The sequence below is a fragment of the Aristolochia californica genome, unplaced genomic scaffold (assembly GCF_029961685.1).
Source record: "Aristolochia californica isolate CCGP_79_NKW_82.1479 unplaced genomic scaffold, dmAriCali1.0.hap1 SCAF_15, whole genome shotgun sequence".
In the NCBI taxonomy this organism is placed as follows: Eukaryota; Viridiplantae; Streptophyta; class Magnoliopsida; order Piperales; family Aristolochiaceae; genus Aristolochia; species Aristolochia californica.
In genome coordinates, this window is record NW_027181826.1 from 22,273,603 (window position 1) to 22,288,645 (window position 15,043).

Sequence of the window (15,043 nt, forward strand, 5' to 3'; positions counted from 1 at the left end):
CCCTCACGTTTCTCTTAGGGATCATAAAATCCCTAATCCTCTTTTATTTAAACATGCTCTTTTAGTTACATAGGAAGAGATTGAAATGCCTTCTAAGGCTACATTCATTAACAGCTTCACTTCACAAGCATGAAGATTAACATCTGGAAATACGAACTTTTCACTGCAGTAGTAATAAAGATGGCTAAAATGATTTTCTTCTCAAGATCAATTCTCATCGTCCCAGAGCTCCTCAAGAGTTTTGTAGGGGCCGTATGGAGAAATGTAATCCTCACCCGAAACTATTCTATGCTGTGGTATTTCATCAAACAGTAGTAATTCATCCTCACTCAGACTCCAATCGAAGATATCCAAGTTCTGTTTCATTCTCTCCTCTTTATAGCTCTTTACCACCGGACAAACCCCCTGTTCCACAATCCACCTCAAAGAGACCTGCAAACGTGTATCGCAGAAATCAAGATTGATGCTGGTAGGGGTGACCTTCCTCTGCTCTCTCGCAGGACGGCCAGGTTTAAGAGAAGGTTCATACCTGTGCACTAGTCTTTCCTTTGTTTTTCGCTATCGCTTTCAGCACCTCATTGTCCATGACCAGATTGGCACCCCATGGGGTCCCCTGCCCTCCCAGGGGAGAGAAAGCACAAACACGAATACCTCTAGGATTGCAGTACTCTCTAAGCTTTTTCTGCTGCCAAACTGGGTGCATCTCCACCTGCCAAAATATAATTTCCCTGATTACTTGTTTTTTGGTCATCTATATTGAATTGAATTTACTGTTGGAAGTCACCCATCATCGGTCAGTTCAATTTACTACTTAGAAGAAGTCAGAGAGTAATTTACTATTTGATGGACATAGATATACCTGATTGACTGCAGGAATAATCTTAGCCGTGGAGAGTAATTGTTCAAGCTTTTTGCATGAGAAGTTGCTTACTCCAATGGATTTTGTTAGTCCAAGCATCTTACACTCCTCCATGGCCTCCCAAACAGACTTGAAATCCATGGAGCAGAAATCCTCTTTTGGAACAGGATATTGAAACTCCCCTGGCTTCATACTAACAGGCCAATGAATGAGGTAGAGATCAAGGTACTCCAATTGGAGATTGCTGTATAACAAAGATAAATACTGTAATTTTCCATAAAGATACTAATTATTTCAAAAAAGTTCATTGGCTAGTATGATGACTGTGTTACTCGAGAGACTTGCGGAGCGCAGGAAGGACAAGATCACGGTGGGCATCTTGGCACCATAGCTTAGTAGTGACGAAGAGTTCTTCCCTGGACTTGATGAGCCCAAGTCGCAAGGCATCCGCGATTCCTTCACCAACGGATGTCTCGGAGCCGTAAATGGCCGCAGTGTCCAAGTGCCTAAAACCAAGCTTAATTGCTTTAACAACTGCTACTTTTGTATCTTCAGACGCGACGAAAGGAAATGCAGCGGTCCCCAAGGCAAGGGAAGGCATGGCTTCGCCTCCAGAGTCCAACTTAATCACTGGAATGTCCTTTTCCGCCATCTGCTGCGTACATCCAAAACCTGTTTGAGGCAAAATTTGAAGAGTTGCAATTTCAGATTAGCAAATGATACATGCGAGCCATTACTTGGCTCCTTAAAGATTTCATCCAGTAACAAGGAGAAACACAAATCTTAGGCTTAACAATTTGCTGTTTGAAAAAACATAGTGGAAAATTTGCAGAAGAAAACCATATCAAAAGGAGGAGATCAGGATAGCCTAAAATTGGTGATAGAGAGAAGGGCTGCAAGAACAGATGTAAACTTTTGGCGAATTATCAAAACTAAAACCAGCACATGTAGTGATTTCCCCTTATTAACAATGCTCCACTGATCGAATAGCCGGAAGGTGGGCGAGGGGGGCTCGAGAATAACAATGAAAGTACCTGAGAGGAAACGATACAACTCCTCGAAACCCTGCCCCGTGAGCAGAGAAGGAAGCTGTCTGGCCGATTATAATGACCTCTACACTACCTTTAAATAATTCGGCTGTTCAGTGGTGGCTACTCACAACCGCCACAATAGAAAATATCATAAAAAGCCGCGAGGACGTGTACGGGGTAGCATCCAGCCGCGAGCGGCCCCCCTCCTATGCGTGCGTTGGAGTTTAATTTAGGGCCCGCTTCCGATTCCGATCTATATTTAAAATTTTACATAAAATATAAGTTAAATAAATTATATATAAAATTATGTATACATTTTATATAAAATTAGGTAAAATTAGGTATAAAATTTACTTAAAATTGGACATAACTTTTATATATTAACCCTACGTAAAATTATTTATATATTATGTATAAAATTATTCATAAAAGCTACATAATTATGCATAAATTTTATTCAATAATCAAACACAAAAATATTAATTTGTAAAACAATGCTAGTTTTATCTATTTGTACTTAATCAGATATTTGTTCTTACAAAAAACTTGAGTAGAATTAGCATTAAGAGAGTATCTCAAACAATTTGAATCTTTTTAAGAGCCATGAGGAAGAGGCAACCAAAGTTCAAGAAACAATTTTTTTTTTTTCACATGTTTGCTATCTTCCACATGAAAATTCATTAGCCCAGTTAATGAGCAAGCTTGTGAGCTTTTGAACCAAACCATGGTTCGATCGAGCTCGACTCGCAAACATTCGAATCGAATCATGGTTCGGTCGAGCTCAGCTTGTTGACTCAATCGAGCCTTATTTGGATCTTGAACTCGGTTTGAGATCCAAATAAATCGAATTGAACCGAGTCGAGCTCGAGCCGCTCACGAACCGGTTTAGTTTGATGCCACTTGTATTGACGTGAAGGACAACCATGGCCATCAAATTCACGAAGATTATCCATGAGAAGCGAGAAAAGAGATAATGGATACATTCTCAAAATTTAGTATCTTTATATCCCAAACAAAAGAATTTAAATTACATGAATCGTGACAGTAAGTCCTTTAAAGCAATTATTACCTGTCACATACCACAATGCAACTTTCTCCTTTTGAATAAAAACCTTATGTGACATATTTCTTTATGAATGAACTTCCAAATGCTCATGATAAAAAAAAAATTAAACATACATTATCATTCTCTAAACTTCATGTATACATCTAAATAAGAGAAGACAAATATGAATTTAAATGGGTTTTTTAATTGACAAAATGTAATACAAACATAAAAGGTATCTCAATCACATAAAATTGCCTAGTAGAACTGAGTCTCGTGTGTTCAACATGTCTAAGCAATGGATGGTAAACCTGTTATTAATGGAACAACAATCATTAATCCAGTGCTGATGTGCTCCATAACCAATTTTTTTTGCTTTGTCATGTTCTCGTATAGTTAAATACTTAATATCAATATGTTTACTACGACTTTTGCTCCTATTGGTTTTGGCCAAAAACACTATAGTGGAATTATCACAATAGATCCTCAATGACATAGAAATTGTGTCAACAATTTCAAACTCATAAAAAAAACTCCTCAACCATATAACATGTGATGTTGTTTCAAAATAAGCTACAAACTCTGCTTCTATGGTAGAAGTAGCAATCAAAGATTATTTTGCATTCTCCAAGAAATGGTCTCTCTAGCTAATAAGAAAACATATCATGATGTTAACTTTCTCGAGTCAAGGCACCTCTAGATGATCAGATCGCCCGCATGTAAGTTTGTAGTCTTTAGTCCTTTGAAGTTATCGCATAATTTTCTTTGCAGCTCTCCAATTGTCTAAACCTGAGTGTCTTTGATATATGCCCAATATTCCAACTACATATGCAATGTCAGGTCCTGTGCAAACCTGATCATATATTAAACACCCAACTGCAAAAACATAAAGAATATTTTTCTTTTGTTTCCTCTCCAAATCATTTCTAGGACCTTGTTCCAAACTTAATTTGTCATCTTTGACAATAAGTGCAACACCAGATGAACAATTTTTTCATATGAAATCTCTCTTGCACTTTATTGATATAGGTTTCTTGAGACAATCCTAATGTCCCTCGGGATGTGTATCTCTCATTTTTTATGCCTATGACATAAAAAGCTTCACCCATATCTTTCATATCAAATTACATTGAGAGAAATCATTTAACCTCATGAAGTAAACCTAAATCACTTGAAGCAAATAAAATATCATCTACATATAGGACTAAGAAAATTATTTTGCTCCTACAGACCTAATGGTATATACATTGATCCATGTATTTTTTGTAAAACTAATTGAAAAAATAACATCATGGAATTTTAAATACCATTGAGGGGATGCTGGTTTCAACCCATATATATCGAAATCTTAAGCCTACAAACCAAGTAATTATTCCCGTCTGAAATGAAACATTCAGGTTATTTCATGTAAACCTCTTCCTCTAGGTTGCCATTGAGGAAAATTGTTTTCACATCCATTTTATGTAACTCCATATCAAAATGAACTATTAATGTCATGATTATCCGAAATGAATCCTTCTTTGAAACAGGAGAGAATGTACCACGATAATCAATTCCTTCTTGTTGAGTGAATACTTTGGCAACAAGTATTGTCTTATATCTTTCAATATTGCCTAAAATGTTTCTTTTGGTTTTAAAAACCCACTTACACCAATTGCCTTTCTCCCTTTTGGCAATTCAACAAGATCCTAGACTTGGTTATTAGCGCTTGAATCTAACTCTTCCTTCATGACACCATTTAACCTGTGAAAATGTAATAAGTTAATCTTCAAAACCAATGCCTATGTTAGATTCTTGAAGGTACACAACATAATCTTAAGAAATTGCAGGTTTCCAAACTCTTGAATATCTTCTTAATGCTACTTCAACATTTTTAGGTTGAATATGCGCTCCTGATGATTATCTTGAAACACAACCAATCTATGTGAAGATGTTGGAGCAAGTTGGTAGATGATATGTTCCTCAAAAACTAAGTTTTGAGGTTGGCTACTCCCACTAATTTAATCATTTTCAAGGAGCATTTCATTCTTAGACTCCACAATTCTCGTCGCACGAGATGGACAATAAAATTTATATCTTTTTGACTTTTCTGCATAGCTAATGAAATTTTTACTGAATATTTTAAAGTCTAACTTTGTCTCATGTGGATTATAGATTCTAACTTCAACTGGGAAACCCAAAACATGTACTTGCCTTAAACTAGGTTTCCATAACTCAAACGGTGTTTTGTGAACTACTTTGGTTGGAACCTTATTTAGTACATATGTTGCAGTTTTATAGCTTCACTCCACAAAGATAATGGGAAATCAGAGTTACTAATCATACTCATCACTATGTCCATTAATGTTCGATTTCTACTTTCAACCACACCATTTGGAGTTGGCGAGCCCGACATTGGGTATTGTGCCACAATACCTTGTTCCTCAAGAAACTTTTCAAATGGACCAGGCAATTGTCCTTTTTTCAATGTATTTTCCATAGTATTTACCACCTCTATTTGACTTCACGATCTTAATATATTTTCCTAATTGTTTATCTATTTCTACTTTATAGACCTTAAAAGCATCTAATGATTCACATTTATCATAAAGCAAATATAGATACATATATCATGTATAGTCATCAATAAAAGTAATTAAATATTTTTTACCATTAAAACATGCATCATAAGGACCTGAAATGTCAGTGTGTATAATTTCTAAAATATCAGAAATCCTCCTGACACCTTTCTTTTACTTGTTAGTTTTTTTCCCCTTAATGCAATCCACACAAGTACCAAAATCAGTAAAGTCAAGAACCTCAAGGACTCCATCATTTACTTATCTTCTAATTCTATTCATAGAGATATGACCTAATCTCATGTGCCACAACATGGAGAATTTCTCTTTTATAACACCACACATAATGCCAACATTTGTACCATGCATAGTTGTAAGACTACAATCGAGGGTAGATGTTAAAATAAGTTTAAACAACCCATCATCCAAAATGCCATTTCCAACAAGAATATTGTCTTTATACAAATGAAGGGATTTACCAAGGAAATTGAAACTAAAACCATAAGGTGAAAGTCTGGAAACTAAGATAAGGTTTCTAGAAAAGGATGGAACATAAAAGGTCCTTTCAAGGTCTAAAACAAAATTAGTATTTAAGACAGGTCTATAAGTTCCAACCGCCTCCACATGTGAACCCATCTTGTTGCTAAAATAGATGAAAGATTCACTTTTCGTCGATTTTCATTGGTTTAAGAAGCCCTGCATGGAGTTGGCAACATGGACTATAATACCAAAATCAATTGACCAAGTGTTATAAGAAACATTAACCATATTAGATTCAAAGCGCACTAAAGAGATGAGACTACCTTTCTTTTCAAGCCAATGCTTGAATTTGGGACAAGTCTTCTTTATATGTTCTTTCTTCTTGAAAATAAACATTTGACATCGCCCTTATTAACTTGATTGAAAGTCATTTTTGCCTTCCCTTTCTTATGTGGTTTCTTGTCACGATTTGTTAAATGTGCACATTCAATCCTCTCCTAATTCTACTTCCCTTCATGTTACACATACATGGTCAGAAGTTCATTAATCGAACATTTTTTTCTTATGTGTGTTATAAGAGATCTTGAAGGGTGAAGGGTCTGTATTTAGAAGGAAGCGAATAAAGGATGAAGTTAACAAAAAATGACTCGTATATCTCAATATCCAACAATTTTAGTCTTGTGGTTATGTCCCGCATTTGTATTATGTGCTCAAGCACGCCTTTGGTGCCAGTAAATTTCATGGAACATGGTCATTAGGGTGCTGGCTAATGCCTTCTCGCAAGTTTCACAGTGATCTTGAATAACATTAAGATATTCCTATACTTTGGCACAATCAGGAATGGATCCACTGATACTCTTCCTAATATAAACTTAATAAACATCAAACTGAAGCAATTGGATCACTCCTAAAGATCATATGAGACTTAATAAACATCAAACAAGTCGTGATTTTTTTTTGAGCTACCCCTAAAAAAATCTACTCTTTTTAATGCCTAAAATGAGGTTTTTTTTTGCTTTTGAAATTGAACTACATTTTTTTAGACTATAACCATTTTAACTGGTGTATGAAGTCTTGTCATATAATCGAGAGTGACTATGTCCTTTTTATCCTCAACTTGAGGGAGAGAAGTAGGTACAAAGAAAGAGGTATGTTATTTTATGTGATGAACATATTCAAGTAAGGGGGAAAACAAAATATAAAGATTTCACATCCATGAAGAATTTTTTTAGCCAAAGATGATTAAAGACTAAGATTGAAGACCATAAATTTTTCCTTGCAAGCTGTAATTAATTACAAATTCCATTTTAAGGAGAAGTGTTGAACAATTATGGAAGAATCTTACACGACTCTTATATGAAGAAGTCTCAAAGAAGGAGAATTAGTCTAACTAGAGTCTCATGAGAGTAAATCTTATAGGAATGTCTCAGTTCAAAAGTGTTTTATTTATTTTAATTATTGTTTAATTCAATTATAATAGGAGTGCTATTTTGGATGTAATTGGGACTTTTTTAGCTTAATTTTATTATGATTCTACATATTTCCTCTATTATAAATAAACATAGAAGTGCACAAAATGACCCAAAAAAAATTCAACTCCATCCTCACCTCATTCCCCTATAATTTCCAGCCCATCCCAACCACCGTATCTGCATACAAAGCAGAAGAGGCGATTTCTTGAACCAGGAGAGATAATAAGTGATAATTAATGCATTAAGTGTCATAATCAAGTCTTAATCAATGTCGACCATGGCCATGCAAGCTAACGTGCAATTGACAGCCAAGATAAACCTCCCTTAGCAGTTCCGCTTTCGATTCATGTCCCTCGAGATGTTCGTCGTCTTCCCCGTTTTAAGTCCACACGGGTCCCAGCTTCGACTGACTTCCCAGTTCCCTCCCGCCGACCCTTGCTTAAAATTCTCCCTCTACGACTCTGGAGTTCACTTTCTCGGACTGAGATGCTGAGTTGAAACCCCCCTATAGTCTGGTTTTGAAGCTTAAAGAAAAAATGAAGAGAGGAGTTACAGCGACGACGGTCGTCTGTGTATCCTTCTTTATCTGCTTTTCCATTCATCAGATCTCGGTGCTATGGACTTCTGAGCATCCTCCGGCAATTCCATCGAAGATAAAAGGTAAGTTTAATTTCCTGTCGTTTTTGCTTCTGTTGCTTACTTCGCTTTTTCTTGTCGATAGTCGTGCTTGATTTCATTATAAATATTTAAGTTTCAATTTTTCTATCTGGAATGGATTATGCTCTGGATTGATCATTTGACCAGTACTACAGAGAAAATGCTAGCTAATGTCAGGAGTTTTTGTTGGAGTTTATATTTGCTTTCTGAAACAGAGCTCACAAGAAGTCCAGAATGACTGCTATCGATTGAAGGCCAACAGAAAGACAAGGCGTCCATTGTTTTGCGAGGAGATGGGTCTAATTACTAAATAATTTATTGTTGGAAATTTTTTTTGCTGTCCTTCCAATTCAATTAAAAGGTTTCCGTTTTGGTTTAATTCTAAGATACAGTCGATATGAACCAATCGTAAGAATTTATTAGATCATATCGGTCATGAATAAGTGATTACTGGTTCCTTTTTATCACATTTGGAGAATAAATGATCCTGTTTATATAAAAGGAATCACCCTGTAACTAAAACCAGAGCTTGAGCTCTAAAAACTTTTTTCTGTTCTTCATCTGCAGAAAATTTATTGAAACAGGAACCTGGAGACAGCTCGCAGAAACTCCTCCAAAAGCCAGCATTGATGCACTGTGATCACTCTCGATACCGATACGATCTCTGCCATCTTAATGGTCCCACTGTGATGTACCCCACCAATTCATCCTTCCTTGTTATGGGACCCACTCTCCTGCCAACCCTACCTCCTCGCAGAATCCGGCCCTACCCTCGCAAATGGGAATCTGATATAATGGCTGACATCAAAGAGGTGATCCTCTCCGTCACCGGGTCCGACACTGGTGCCAGCGGCGACTGTCAAGTCTATCACGACACCCCGGCCCTTGTCTTCAGCACAGGCGGATACACCGGAAACTTCTACCACGACTTCACCGATGGCTTTGTTCCGCTGTTCATAACCATCCGTACCTTGTTCCAGCAGGAAGAACCCGTCCTTGTGATCGCCAACTGCCACAATTGGTGGCTCTCTCGGTACGTCGAGCTCCTCCGCGGCTTTACCCGCCGGCCGGTTATCAACCTCGATAATGAGACTGCTATCCATTGCTTCCCCTCGGTGAAAATCGGCCTCATCGTCCATGGCGACATGTCCATCGACCCCGCTCTCATGCCCAACTCTGAGACGTTCCGTGACTTCCATGCCCTCGTCCATCGCTCTTACGACAGTGCCACTACCCCTCGCCTGTCAACCGCCGAGCCCCGCCAGCATCCCCGTCTCGTGGTCGTCTCACGAACCCATACCGTCGGTCGAGTGATACTGAACCAAGCCGACGTAATCCGGGAGGCGGAGGAGGCGGGGTTCGATGTGGAAATTTTTGCACCGAAGACAACCACCATGTTGAGTGAGGCTTATGAACTAATCAATGCAAGTCATGCCATGTTGGGAGTGCACGGGGCAGCGTTGACCCACATGTTTTTCCTTCGGCCGGGAGCCGTGTTCATCCAGGTGGTGGCGCTGGGACTGGAGTGGGCATCGGACGTCTGCTTCGGACAGCCAGCGCCGCAGTTTGGCTTGGATTACATGGAATATAAGATCAAGGTGGAGGAGAGCACACTGGCGGAGAAGTACAGCAAAGATGATCTAGTGCTGACAAATCCCAGAAAGGTAGTGAAGAAGGGGTGGAATTATACCAATTTATACTTGAAGGATCAGGATGTGAGATTAGATTTGGTCAGAATCAGGAGTTATTTGAAGATGGCTTACGAAAAGGCCACGAAACTCGTGGAGAAAGAACAGCATGGGAGGCCATGAGATGCCTCATTCATGGAGTTGAATATTTTTTTTTTATGAAAAGCCAAAGAAAACGAAGACTTCAAGCTTTATAATTTATACTTAGTGATAGAGATTTTTCCATTTAAATAAAAAGAGCAACTGAATCTTGAACCCTTTTTTTGTTGATTCTTCTTGTCTATCCCTCAACACTTAGCTATTTTAAGCCAAAACACCAATAGCCCTATTAGGTCTCAAGAAGCTACAAACCTAGAGGAGATCAACTGAATAGGATTTTGGGTAATAGGAATTTTAAACTTTTTCTCAAATAATTTGTCTCTAATCCTTGAAATGTAAGTTATACATGTAATTTGAAATCAGAGTTTTAAATGAAATAGTATGCAAATTAACATACTTTCAATAGAGACTCAAGGATTCTTCTACTGATTCAAACTCAAACTTGAGTTGTTAATCCATTTCTAAAATGTCTCCACAATTTGCCCAATGACATTTACAACAAGGTAGCAACACTGGGACCGGGACAAGTTCTTCTGTCTCCGCTCCATGGGTCATGAATTTCACTTTCTTTACAAATAGAATTGTGAATATAAACATTTTCGAGGCATTATTGGTATGTAAAGGATAAAATTACTCTATTTGTACTTAAAATATGGGTTGTAGAAATCTGTCTCGAGACTTTCCTCTTTTAGTTCGACTGAATTCAGGTGGAATACTTTGAAAAACTTAAGGCCTTGTTTGGAACCTACAAAAAATGAAAGAAAATAAAATAGAAGGGGAGGGAAAAATATTTTCTGTTGTTTGGCAGCAAGAATCATTGAGAGAAATGAAAAAAAAAAAAAAAACTTGAGAGAAAATTTTAATCATCAAAATTTTAAAATATTTTAATTTTCTTTTATTTTATATTCCTACGTAAATCCAAACAAGATAAACTACATTTCTCTTCCATTTTATCTTTTTCTCTCTAATTTCTATGTTCCAAACACAACCTAATGGAGAAGGATAAGTTTGTAGTCGTGGAGAAAAAGTGTGAGGGAAGTGCTGGTAAAATTTTGCTTTTGATTTCAATAATTGAAGGTTTTGCCAAGACATTGACTTCCACAGGAACAAGTACTACAACAAATCACCATTTTTTTTTATTTTTTGTAATATTTCTCTTGCATCATGGATAGATATTTTTCTATGGTTTAATCGGTTTTGCATTTTGCTCTTTAAACGTTAAGCCCAAAGAGAATAGAAGAATATGGAAGAATAGAAAGGGATTTAAATGCAAAGGTTTCGCAAATCTAGCACCAGAGATGAGAGAGCTATAGTGGTGGCATCCAACATTTAAATGGTTTGGGACTTGGCGGGATTCAGAAAGTTGAAAAGTGGTAGTCAAGCCTGGAAATCGGTTGAGCACAGTTAATCGAAAATGAAATATCATGGAAAGACAAGTTATCAAGGAAAATTATCACCATAGAATAAACTAGATAAAAATAATAGGCCCCAGTTCCAGTCCTGTTCTGGATGTATTCAGTAGTGACAACTGGACAGGGAGAGAGTGCAGAGTCGGCTCTGTTGAGAAAATCACGATTGAAATCAAAGATAAGCTCAACCATTGTAAATGAATTGTATAAAATCACGAGAATAGCGATTATAAATTGTAAAATTCTAGTATAAATTAATTCTACATTCAATAGAAATCAACACATAGAAAAATAAACTTCCCTGTTTTACATGGTATCAGAGCAGACATTCTGCCCTATCTTTGTCGTTGTGGCTCCCTCGTCTGGCCAAGAGGTTGAGTGATTTTAGCCTTTTCTTCTCACAAAAAATTCAATGAGTTGTTTCTCGCCGTTTGCCAAGCTTCGATGTTGTTCGTTGCTCACTATTTTTCGTCGATGCATTGTGGTTTGTCACCCCACCATTCACCGTTGTTCACCTGCTGTTTGCTGCTTCTTCAAAAAAAATTTCTTGCTCTGCTCCAAAGTGAGAGGCGAGAAGACGAAGATTTATAGTGATCCAGATAAAGAAAATAAGGATAAGAGAAGTTGAGATTGTCTCAACTTGTAATTCTACAATCATGTAAACTTGATGTCAACAATGTTTTTCTTCATGGTGATCTCCATGAAGAAATTTATATGTCTCCACCTCCTAGTCTTCGACGAAAGGGGGAAAATCTTGTGTGTTGCCTTTACAAGTTGTTATATGGCTTAAAACAAGCTTCCCAACAATAGTTTTCCAAATCCTCTCCGGCTATCTAAGTTACTGGATTTGTTCAATCCAAAGCAGATTACCCATTATTCATATATCGGAAAGGAAAATCTTTTACAACTCTGTTAATATATGTTGATGACATTCTTATTACGGGTAATGATGTCAATGCCATATTAGCTCTCAAGAAATTTCTGAATAGCCATTTTCGGATTAAAGATTTGGCTTATTTGAAGTATTTTATGGGAATCGAAATTTCTCGGTCAAATAAAAGTATTTCCATCTCGTAACGAAAATATAATTTGGAAATTTTAAAAGATGGTGGATTTTTTGGTGTTAAACCAATGAACTTTCCAATGGAGCAAAACATAAAGCTTTCAGATTCTGGAGAATTGCTTAACGATCCATCTCAGCATAGGCGACTTGTTGGATGTCTAATTTATTTGACTACTCGATTGGATATTACCTATCCAATCCACGTATTAAATAGATTCATGGCGTGTGTTGCGTTATTTAAAAAGCAGTCTAGGACAAAGATTGTTTTTACCTTCTCATAACTATTTATCCTTGCGAGCTTTTTTTATTCGGATTGAGTTGGTTATCCAATGTCTCGTAGATCCTCTACGGGTTATTGTGTTTTTTTTTTTTGGATTTTCTCTTATTTACTGGCAGACAAAATGGTAGAAAACCGTATCTCCCATACACGGAAAAATAAACTTCCCAATTTTACAGGCTCTCATCGTCCCTCGATCTGTTTATCCCCATCGTCTTTCAATCTCCATTGTCCATAATCGGACCGCCTCCTCACTCCGCAAAAGTAAACTTCTTGTATTGGCTGGAGCTCGTCCACGTCATAAGCGTCATCAGCAGCCGCCCATGTGAAGCTCAACTTGGCATCCGATCACCCCCGTGTTAATCTCTTTATCCGTTTGCCCATTCCGGGAATCCCAGTCCCGGCTCCATGAATAGCCTGTGGTGGAGGTTAAATAGTCCTTTCATATAAAACTTCCGAGTCCGTTGTCTCCTTCACCACAGAGAGGGACGAGTAAGACTATCCGTAAAAGGAGAAGAGGAGGCGGAGATGGTGACTGTGACAGTGGAAGCTTGTTACTTGACCCCCAAAACGTTGGCTCCTACCTTGGATCATGTCTCGCCTCTAAAAGCTGGTAGAGGTATTTCATTTCCAAAGAGAAATTTCACTCCGTTTGTCAACACCAGTAGCCGTCTTCCGTCTGTTGCCTGTAAGTGATTTCATTTCCGTGATGAAAATCAGAGTGTTTTTGGCGTTCGATTTTTTTCTGTTATGCAATCATTTTACGACTAGTGCAGGACGCTAGGGCGGTGGCATTCTTGCTCTGAGAAGACCAGGATCCGCCATTATTGCCATCATCAAACAAACACGTACACCTTTGGTCAGAATTTTCGGGTTTCATTTCCGAAAATTGGATTTGGCCAACATTAAAAAAAAAAAAAAGCTTCTAGTGATCTAATTATTTATATTTTCTGTCAAAATTGATGTTGTTGATCCACAACTCCCCAAAACAGGTTGCTTTAACAGTTCCTCGCTAAGAGATGAGAGTGGAGAGCCGGTGATGGACTCGGACTGGCGATCCTACAGAGCGCGGCTGGTGGCAGGAGAGAACGCGTTGAGGCGGGAAGAATCCGCCCCCGACTCATGGGACAATCATCCCCCACGAGTGACTCTAGCTAAAAAGTGGGCTCACCCCATCCACGAGCCGGAGAGAGGGTGCGTACTCATGGCCACCGAGAAGCTCGACGGCGTCCACATCTTCGAAAAAACAGCCATACTCCTCCTATCAACTGGTCCACTGCGTCCCACCGGCATCATACTCAATCGGCCGTCCCTTATGTCGATCAAGGAGATGCGATCGACGGCCCTAGACGTGGATGGCACTTTCTCCGGTTGGCCCTTGTTCTTCGGCGGGCCCCTAGAAGACGGACTGTTCTTGGTAAGCCCCAAGGGGGACGATGATGAGGAGGTGGGTAAGAGTGAGGTGTTTGAAGAGGTGATGAAGGGTCTGTACTACGGGAGGAGAGAGAGCGTGGGGTGCGCGGCGGAGATGGTGAAGAGGAAGGTTGTGGGGGTAGGGGACTTGAGGTTCTTTGATGGGTATTGTGGGTGGGAGACAGATCAATTGAAGGATGAAATTAAGGCTGGTTACTGGACTGTTGTGGCTTGTAGCCCAAGCGTGATCAGCTTGGACAATGTAGGCAGTGGGAGGTTGTGGGAAGAGATCTTAGGCCTAATGGGGGAGAGAAAGGTGTGGTGACTCGGGGCTAAGAAACCAGACGTTGCTGCCTGTGCCTAAAGGAGAAAGTCAACAGATCCTCAAGGCCAAAAGCTTCTCTAGCAATGCTAACATATGGGCTTGCTGCCATTTTGTGCATATGATGTTTCAAATTATTTTCTTTTCTCCAAATACAAGTTTGCATCTATCTTCTTATCCTTTTTGTTGCACTTTTTTGTTGAATTCTAATTGTCTGAAGATCCATAAGGTTAGTCCTATCTATTTTAAACTACGTTCGGATCATCAGGTATGAACGGAAACCAAACTCCTTGAGATCAAACAAAAGGCCCTGTGGAAATAAATAGGATTTTATTATATTACCTTATTTTAAAAAAAATAATAGCACTCATAACCAATTTTTAAACTTATTATCATAAATACCCAACTTTGACTTATAAACTGCATATGTGTATAATTAAAGGTCACGTGTAAGCTTTGACCGCTTACGTGATGCCACATCGTCACACCACATCAGCACCCAAAAAGCCTAATGACATGTCACACGCTACGCCACCGAAAAACTATGTCATCGTCCATGTAAGATGCGATGTCATCTTTGGAACAGACTTGTCATTATCCATGTTGTATGCTACATCATCATGCGTTATGTAAGTTTTTTGAAAAAAAAATGAAAACTTAAAAAAAAATT

The 15,043-nt window shown here is 38.4% G+C and overlaps 3 protein-coding genes across 3 annotated transcripts; 2 read left to right on the top strand and 1 right to left on the bottom strand.

Annotated features, from left to right (window-relative positions):
* On the bottom strand, positions 1 to 1,971 carry LOC137951617 (non-functional NADPH-dependent codeinone reductase 2-like). Its single transcript, XM_068798403.1, has 5 exons — positions 1,894 to 1,971; positions 1,192 to 1,531; positions 860 to 1,103; positions 530 to 709; positions 1 to 432 (listed from the first exon to the last, which is right to left on the bottom strand). The coding sequence occupies exons 2-5, from the start codon at positions 1,509 to 1,511 to the stop codon at positions 208 to 210; spliced, it is 969 nt and encodes a 322-aa protein (XP_068654504.1). The 5' UTR covers positions 1,512 to 1,531; positions 1,894 to 1,971; the 3' UTR covers positions 1 to 207.
* Positions 1,972 to 7,934: 5,963 nt separating this feature from the next.
* LOC137952312 (xylan glycosyltransferase MUCI21-like) lies at positions 7,935 to 10,057 on the top strand. The gene is made up of 2 exons (XM_068799442.1): positions 7,935 to 8,105; positions 8,670 to 10,057. The coding sequence occupies exons 1-2, from the start codon at positions 7,982 to 7,984 to the stop codon at positions 9,911 to 9,913; spliced, it is 1,368 nt and encodes a 455-aa protein (XP_068655543.1). The 5' UTR covers positions 7,935 to 7,981; the 3' UTR covers positions 9,914 to 10,057.
* Positions 10,058 to 13,034: 2,977 nt separating this feature from the next.
* Positions 13,035 to 14,601, top strand: LOC137952255 (uncharacterized). Its single transcript, XM_068799367.1, has 2 exons — positions 13,035 to 13,326; positions 13,631 to 14,601. The coding sequence occupies exons 1-2, from the start codon at positions 13,167 to 13,169 to the stop codon at positions 14,374 to 14,376; spliced, it is 906 nt and encodes a 301-aa protein (XP_068655468.1). The 5' UTR covers positions 13,035 to 13,166; the 3' UTR covers positions 14,377 to 14,601.
* Positions 14,602 to 15,043: the final 442 nt, after the last annotated feature.

Excerpts from the sequence above, each read along its gene's own strand:
- LOC137951617 (XM_068798403.1), bottom strand. The coding sequence starts at position 1,511 with ATGGCGGAAAAGGACATTCCAGTGATTAAGTTGGACTCTGGAGGCGAA. Across the intron at positions 710-859 it reads TTATTCCTGCAGTCAATCAG|GTGGAGATGCACCCAGTTTG; the intron begins GTATATCTATGT and ends ATATTTTGGCAG. Across the intron at positions 433-529 it reads AAGGAAAGACTAGTGCACAG|GTCTCTTTGAGGTGGATTGT; the intron begins GTATGAACCTTC and ends ACACGTTTGCAG.
- LOC137952255 (XM_068799367.1), top strand. The coding sequence starts at position 13,167 with ATGGTGACTGTGACAGTGGAAGCTTGTTACTTGACCCCCAAAACGTTG. Across the intron at positions 13,327-13,630 it reads CCGTCTTCCGTCTGTTGCCT|GTTGCTTTAACAGTTCCTCG; the intron begins GTAAGTGATTTC and ends TCCCCAAAACAG.
- LOC137952312 (XM_068799442.1), top strand. The coding sequence starts at position 7,982 with ATGAAGAGAGGAGTTACAGCGACGACGGTCGTCTGTGTATCCTTCTTT. Across the intron at positions 8,106-8,669 it reads AATTCCATCGAAGATAAAAG|AAAATTTATTGAAACAGGAA; the intron begins GTAAGTTTAATT and ends CTTCATCTGCAG.